General features: G+C 39.6%; 1 protein-coding gene across 5 annotated transcripts in view; it reads left to right on the top strand.

Moving 5' to 3' along the window:
• Nucleotides 1-7,981, top strand: part of Dennd5b (DENN domain containing 5B) — a 111,193-nt gene that overhangs the window by 71,062 nt on the left and 32,150 nt on the right. For all 5 annotated transcript variants that reach the window (XM_029478754.1, XM_021165870.2, XM_021165869.2 and 2 more), the window contains 3 exons: nt 442-535; nt 4,504-4,635; nt 6,512-6,664. In XM_029478754.1, the coding sequence (XP_029334614.1) occupies nt 442-535; nt 4,504-4,635; nt 6,512-6,664 (379 nt within the window). The remainder of the gene's footprint in view (nt 1-441; nt 536-4,503; nt 4,636-6,511; nt 6,665-7,981) is intronic.

Here is a 7,981-nt window from a genome sequence, read left to right as displayed (position 1 = left end):
AACTCACTTTGTAGACCAGGCTAGCCTCGAACTCAGAAATCCGCCTGCCTCTGCCTCCCGAGTGCTGGGATTAAAGGCGTGCGCCACCACGCCCGGCTAAAGTGGGTAACTTTAAGATTGTACATATAGTTAAAAGTAAAAGAACCTGCCTATAAGATTAAATGGTATCTGAAATTATAACTTTAAACATATTTTGAAAAGAATTGATTGAAAAACTAGGTATGGTGGCACAAGAGACAGGAGGATCATGATTTCAAGTGCAGACTAAACTAAGCAGCAAGACTGTCCAAAGGAAAAAACAAGTGAACCAGAGAAGAAAAAAATAGTTGTTAACAGACTTTTGTGCAGAATGGTTCGTTCTGTCTACGAAAATAAATCGCATGTCTTTTTATTTGGCTGTTTTTTTAAACCTGCATTATCTTGGGTGTATTCACTTTCTAGTCGCTGGGTGAGTCGAAGTGCCACAGCACAGCGCAGGAAAGAGCGCCTTCGCCAGAGCTCTGAACACATTGGGCTGGACAGTGACTTACGGGAGGTATGTGGTCTGGCTGCCTGGGACACCATGATGCAGAGGTCACAAGAACTCACCTGAGGTTCATTACACATGATCTTCCAAGTTCTTTTAAAAGCAGCTCATCTATATTATAAAATATTGTTTTTGTACTGAAGTATAGCAGAAAACACTTTTCCAGCTTTATCCTTTTATTCATCTCTGTGTTAAATCATACAGAAGCTTTGTTTAGAGTAGTAAGTTTTTGGTCATTAGGTCTCCTGAAGGTAGAAATATTGAGATACACCTCTATCTAAGTTTCAAATATAATTTAGGCTGGGTAAGTAAAGATACATAAACATATTCTTTGTCCTTGGTTTGCTGACCCCATTTTTAGATATACTATATTTGTATTCATTGAAAATAAAATTCAAATTACGTTTAAATATTTTATTTCTTGTAATGAAAAGAAAGTGCACTCAGAACTTTTGTTAACTGTTTTATGAGCTCAGATATATAGAAATAGAAGAGAAAGCATCATTCCAAACCTCACTTTGTGTACTTGTGTTCATACATGTGTGATTTAAACATTTTCTTAAGAGCTTAATAAGCCTTTCCTGTTCCTTGCCTCTCCTTTGCCGCCCCGCCCTGCCCCTTGTCATTATACCATGTGCATGCAGGTTTTGCTTCTCTCTCTATCTTTGCTTTCTTTTTTTTTTTTTCTTTTCCTTTTTCTACTTTTCTGTCATTGAAACGTCGCCATCATTTTAGCCTTCCGGGGAACTTTTGGTCTGTCAGAACTCCATGGCATTCTGGGAGTGGGATCAGGGCCCAACTCCTCCTGCACGGCTTCCTAAAAAGTCCTTCTCTGAATGCTGCCTGGTATGTCCTTTGCCTTGAAAGTGAGTCACAAGATTGCTTGAGTGGCCCACACTTAAGAGTGCATGTGGCATGATTGATCTCTGCTTCTTCTAGCCTGTTTGTGCCTAGTTTTGCTAGAATGTGTTCACACAAGTAATTCTATAATATTAACAGTAAAACTGACATTCAACTCCTGAGTCTTTGGGGATGTATGTATATATTTGTGTGTATGTATATTTATATATGTGTATATTTACATGTATATATATCCTTGGTAACAAATTGCTTTTCTTAGGTTGGGGAAGAATGTATTATAATTCTTTCTTATTTTAAGCATTTTTTCACAAGTGCAGAAGTAGCTGGATATCAGCTTTTCTTTTGCTAGATGTTTGTCTCTGTAACGTTTTAATTTAACCTCCTGATCTACATTTTGTGTTTCAGAAAACTCACTCATTGTCATAGAGTATTAGTGCTAAGAGGAACCTTTAAGGTCTTCTTGGCTAACTTGATATAATTTAACTGTCAAGTAAGAAATTTGCCCCCAGTTAAATGGACATACAAAGACAAGGCTGAGCCTGTAGCACAGGACTCCTAGTGTCCAGGCTCAAGTCTCTTCCCATTAGTCATGCACACCGGTCTGCTTGAACCACTGCTCACCTGAGGATACAAATACTCTAAGACTCTGGCTTACAACTTTGTCCTCATTATGTTAGTCCTTTGTATTTACAATAGTCTGTTCTTTAAAGAGCATTTAGTCCAATGTTTATGGAACAAGATTGCAATTTCATATATATTTCCTAATGGCTTATTGCTTCATCTTTGGTTGGTTGGTTTTTCTGGGTTGTTGTTGTCATTGTTTTAAGACAGGATATCAATCATATTACTGACTGACCTCAAACTCACAGGATCTGCATGCCTCTGCTTCTCATGATCTGAGATTAAAGGTGTACACCACCTTACCCAGCTGTTTTGGGTGCTCTGTGTGTGTGTGTCTGTCTGTCTGTCTGTCTGTTTGTGTGTGTGTATGGCACATGAATACAGTGCCCTCAGAGGCCAGAAGAGAGATTGAAATCTCTTATAGCTGTAGTTACAGGCATTGTGAACTGTCCAAAGTGGGTGCTGAGAACCAACTGAAGTCCTCTGTAAAATCAGTGTACACTCAGCACCACTGAGTGAGCCGTCTCACCAACCCCACCACACCTGGTTTTTATTTGGTGCTGGGGCTCAAATAAGGATTTTGTACATGCTAACCAAGCACTCTAATTGAGCTACACTCCCAATGGGAAAACTCTTTTAAACATTAAAAATTTATTTTTACCAATCTTTGTATCTAGCTTTTGATCCTGTCCCCGAATGAATTATAATTCTCATATAGGGATGCTGCCTTGTAGCTCAGATTGATTTTTTTTCTGAAACTGATTTTATTTCCTACATTTACTTACTTGAAAATTAACTTTCAGTATGTATCTATGTCCACTGCTACATTTAAATGCTCTATTGATAATGTCTCAATCTCAATTCCTCCCCCCCTCCACACACACACACACTTTTTTTCCTTTGAATAAAGTTTAAAACAGATAGTACACATAGGTGCTGAAGAAACTGTAACTTGGAGAATTCATTTGCTTTTTCAGTGATTCTTTAAATTATTAGACTGGGAAAAGGCTATGTTATTTTGTTAATATTGTCTTTTGTCATAAATATTGAGAGAAATTGATCACTTAATCAGTAAGATTTTCAGCAGCTTTAACAAGTTACTTTTCTTCTAAAAGGAAGACAAATTCTCATACATTTAAAGAATGTGAAGTATTTTACACATCATTCTCTACGGTATCAGATTCTCCCCTTAAGATAATAAGGGTGGATTTACATCTATCTGTGCCTGTGGATGTAACTGCTAGCTAGCTTACAATCTCTCTCCCTCAACAAAATACTAGTTTTACTATATGATTTAGAGCAGTTCTTCAAAAATGTAGTCTTAAGACACTTGGTTCTTTTAGACATTATGCCTTGTCATCTTGATGCAAAAGTCTAGATGGGGTTTTTCAGGTAGCATGCAGACACAGAGAACATAGTTCTCCATTAACAAGGGGTAGGGATGGGGGGGCAGTGGTCTGTTTGTTTGCTTGCTTGTTTACTATTATGGATTTGAGATGTGGTCTTGAGTATCCCAGGTAGACTCAAACTTGCCATGTAAACAAAGATGACCTTGAACTGCTGACCCTTCTGCCTTCACCTTCCAGGCACTCAGCCCGTGGGTATGCACCACCAAACATGGTTTACACCATGCTCAGGAGTGATCCCAAGACCTGTGCATAAGAAAACTCTACCAACTGAGCTATACCCTTTTCCCTGTTTTTGGCTTTTATGGAAATTCACTAAACAAAGTTCAAGAACCTTGGAAATTTGTGTGTGTGTGTGTCCACAGTCAACAGAGGACTCTGGACATAATACTAGGGATTATAGAACAAAGCAAGGGAAGGTTTTATGGAATCATCTTAAAGTCCTCCCATTCACCTCGTCCCAGCCTGTGTTAGAAGCACATGATACTTTTCAGCCATTTCTGTGAGCTAGATAGCATGCACCATACAATGAGATGCATCATCATAAGACATTAGCAGATATGATTGAAATCATAAAAATTAGCTACAACACAATTCTGGTGCTATCAAAAGATAATTAGAGCTAAGGGTTTGGCTGGAGAGCAATGTTCTTGATGACTGAGGAATTTAAAGTCTCTGCTGAGTGGAGTGGAACAGACAAAGCCAGTGACCTGAGAACCACTCCATTTCTGTGGAATATCAGACTAGACTAGACTAGACTAGACACCTAAATCTTTTATTCTTACCTTGATCCTAACTAATCATAATTCTGGTAGTCCCATTAAAAAGACTAAACTCAGTGAAACTCCTTGTTTTGAGTGCATTTCAACTTAATAAAGTTTCTGTCACTCTCCTTTCACAAGAGCTAACTGGTTTCAGTAGGAGTACACATGTCCTCTGCCTTCTATCAAGAGCACTAAAATCTTAGTTGCTGTTATACACATATACTTACGGCTTTCTTTTACATCTTGCTTGTTGTATTTGTATGTATAAGTTATAAGTAGAAAAGAATATATGATGTTAACACATTAAAATATTCCTGATTTTTAGAAATATATGCAAGAGGCACGAAGTTTAGGAAAAAACCTGAGGCAACCAAAACTGTCAGATCTCTCACCTGCTGTGATTGCACAAACCAACTGGAAATTTGTAGAAGGCTTATTAAAAGAATGCAGAATGAAGGTATGTATACCGCTGCCAGACAGTGTACATTCATATTTATACTATCTGTGGATCTAAGATGGGATGAGCCAACCCCATTTGTGCCTATAACTTCTCTAAAAAAAAGTTCAATATTTTATTTTTGTATGAATATGGGTGTTTTACCTGAATGTATGTCTGTGTACTACATGTGGGCAGTACCAGTAAAGACCAAAAGAGGGCAGCATATCCTATAGGACTGGAGATGCTTGTGAGTTACTATGTGGTACTGGGAATCAAATCCAGGTCCTCTGCAAAGACAGCCAGTGCTCCAAACCACTGAGCCATGTCTCTAAGCCCTACCCCCCAAAAAATTTTTTGTGGCATAGACTTAGTATGCTCTTCACTGAAGTCATGAACCTTCATGAAGTCCCATGGCCCATAGCATAAGTGACATGGGAGCCTTGGGATGTGTGTGTGTGTGTGTGTGTGTGTGTGTGTGTGTGTGTACATGTGGAAATCAGAGGGAAACAGTGGAATCAGTTTGTACCTCATTTTGAGGCAGCCTCTTTCTTGTTTTTTGCCACTGCTTTAGCTGTTTCAAAATAGCAGGCTGTGAGCTTCATCCCAAATTTTACATAGGAGCACCGAGATTGCAGGTGTGTGCCAGCTTTTACATGGGTCCCCAGGATCTGAACTCAGGTGGTCAGGCATGTGTATCAAGCACTTCTACTCTCAAAACATCTCTCCAGCTGGTCAGATGGCTCAGTGGGTAAGAGCACCCGACTGCTCTTCCGAAGGTCCAGAGTTCAAATTCCAGCAACCACATGGTGGTTCACAACCATCTGTAAGGAGATCTGACGCCCTCTTCTGGTGTGTCTGAAGACAGCTACAGTGTATTTACATGTAATAAAAAACAAACAAACAACAAAAAAAACAAAAAACATCTCTCCAGCCCTTAGCTACTGTCTTCCCTCTTCAGCATGATGTTAAGCATAAATTATATAAAGAATGTTACTCTTATGTGAAAAGCAACATGTTTTTGTGCCTATGTATATACCCGTATAAAGCCTTGCTTATGCTCATACATGTGGTATTTGTTTAAGGGAAAAGATCTTAACTATGTTATATGTCAGTGAATATTACATATAATTCTCTCACAAAACTGCATTTATACAGGGTAGCTTGTGATTATATTTTCAATATCAGGGTATTCTAGTAAATTAGAAAAGGTCCCACCTAGAGGAACCATATGCTTTCTCACTTTATGTGTGTGACAAGCTTAGGTTGAAAACCATCTACCTGAAACTGGTTTCAGTTTTTAGTACATGAGCAAAAAAGAGAGAAAGGGGGAGGCAGTGGTCTTAGTTGATATAGAAACTAGGAAGTTCTCAAAAAAGAAAAATGAAGGAGAGGAGGGAGGGAGGGAGGGAGGGAGGGAGGGAGAGAGGGAGGGAGGGAGGGAGGGGGGGAAAGAGTGTAGAGCCGCTCACTTCTGTTGTAGTTTTGGCTTAAATATAGATAGTTTTAATTTGTCAAATGCTAGAGTCAGCAAAGGGCAAGCTATGGTGACAGAATGAGGTTCTGGTGTCAGGTAGTACATTTTCTAATTTCAAGGCAATTTGAGAAGTTCAAGATACCTGTATTCTTGCAGAAGTTAATAAATTATATATGTTTTTTCAACATGAGAATGCCTTACAAATATCATTTTATTGTTTCATTAGTGCCCTTCCATTTCTCTGACATAATAGTAAACTATAGAATAGTGAAATATAAAATTACTCCAGCCAGCTGACCACCAGATTAAGATGTTGTGACTAGAACATCTGTAATTAGAATTGCAATGAGGGGAAGATAGTAGATCTTGGTTTTGAGTTTCAGTGCTGTAGCAATTTATAAGCATACGTAATGTTTTTAGACAAAACGCATGTTGGTAGAGAAGATGGGACATGAAGCAGTGGAACTGGGCCATGGAGAAGCAAACATTACTGGCTTGGAAGAAAACACCTTGATCGCCAGCCTGTGTGACCTACTGGAGAGGATATGGAGCCACGGCTTACTGGTCAAGCAGGTAACTAACTCTAGGGGTGTGGCTGGTATTGCCACTTTTAAGGGTCTTATTCATGTCAGGGAGCTGTTCAAGGAATAACACACCTTTAATCCCAGCACTGAGGAAGCAGAAGCAGGTAGATCTCTGTGAGTTTGAGGCTAACCTGGTCTACATAGTGAGACCCTGTCCTAGAAAAGGAAAGAAGCCCAAGCAGTGGTGGTGCATGGTTTTAATCTGAGAGGCAGTGGCAGGCAGATCTCTGAGTTTGAGGTTAGCCTGGTCTATTAAGGCAACCAGGTTACACAGAAACCTTGTCTCAAATTAAAAAAAAAAAATCCCAGCACTTGGGAGGCAGAGGCAGGTGGATTTCTGAGTTCGAGGCCAGCCACTACAGAGTGAGTTCCAGGACAGATAGAGCCCAGAGCTAAACAGAGAAACCCTGTCTCGAAAGACCAAAAAAAAAAAAAAAAAAAGGAAGGAAGGAAGGAAGGAAGGAAGGAAGGAGACAAGGATGAGACTGGCAAGATGCTCAGCAAGTAATGGTGCTTGCCACCTATAACCCACAGTAGAAAGAGAAAAGTGACTCCTGAAAGCTTTCCTCTAATATCTACACATGAGTGAGAAATGTGACAAGAAAAAGATCCCTCAAGATGATTAGATATATATCATAGGCCATTCAGTTCCAGCAACAGATACATAATCTAGGCCAGACATGGTGGTATGAACCTTTAATCTCAGAAATTGGGAGGCAGATACAGTTAGGGGTAGGCTGTTCTACAAAGTAAGTACCAGGACAGCTAAGCCTACACAGTGAGACTCTGTTTCAAAACAGAAAAGGAGGGAGGGAGGGAGGGAGGGAGGGAGGGAAGAGAAGGGAAGGAAGAAAAAGAAAGAAAATTTGTGATCAGGAGGACCTTTCCTAACAAACAGAAAAGCATAAAATTGTTCACATTACACAGTCCTTATTTACATTCCTGGATGCCTAGTACTATGGTGTGTGTTCAGTAAACTATTCTTGTTTAACTGAGATCAGTATTTGGTTTGAGTGGTGATCCCTGAACACCAGCTGTTACAAAAATTGTATCTTCTATTGATTACAGTAAATATCTTCTTTTGTCCAGATTAAAAAATGTGCTAACCAAGCTGTGTGTGTGTGGTGTCTTTAGTCCACCGTTGTGAGGTATTCAGATACGACTGATTGGACATGGTTTAAACCAACAGAAAGTCTTTGTTAGCCAGCTGGTGACTATGGCGAGTGATCAGGATCCCAGTGTAGGCCTGAGCCTTTCTCAGTGAGCTTTTTTCCAGTGGCGGAGGAAGGTCAGACAGGGTTTTTCT

The sequence above is a fragment of the Mus caroli genome, chromosome 6 (genome assembly GCF_900094665.2).
Source record: "Mus caroli chromosome 6, CAROLI_EIJ_v1.1, whole genome shotgun sequence".
NCBI lineage: Eukaryota > Metazoa > Chordata > Mammalia > Rodentia > Muridae > Mus > Mus caroli.
Note: the sequence above shows the minus strand (reverse complement) of the source record. Positions and strands in the feature narration are given on the sequence as shown.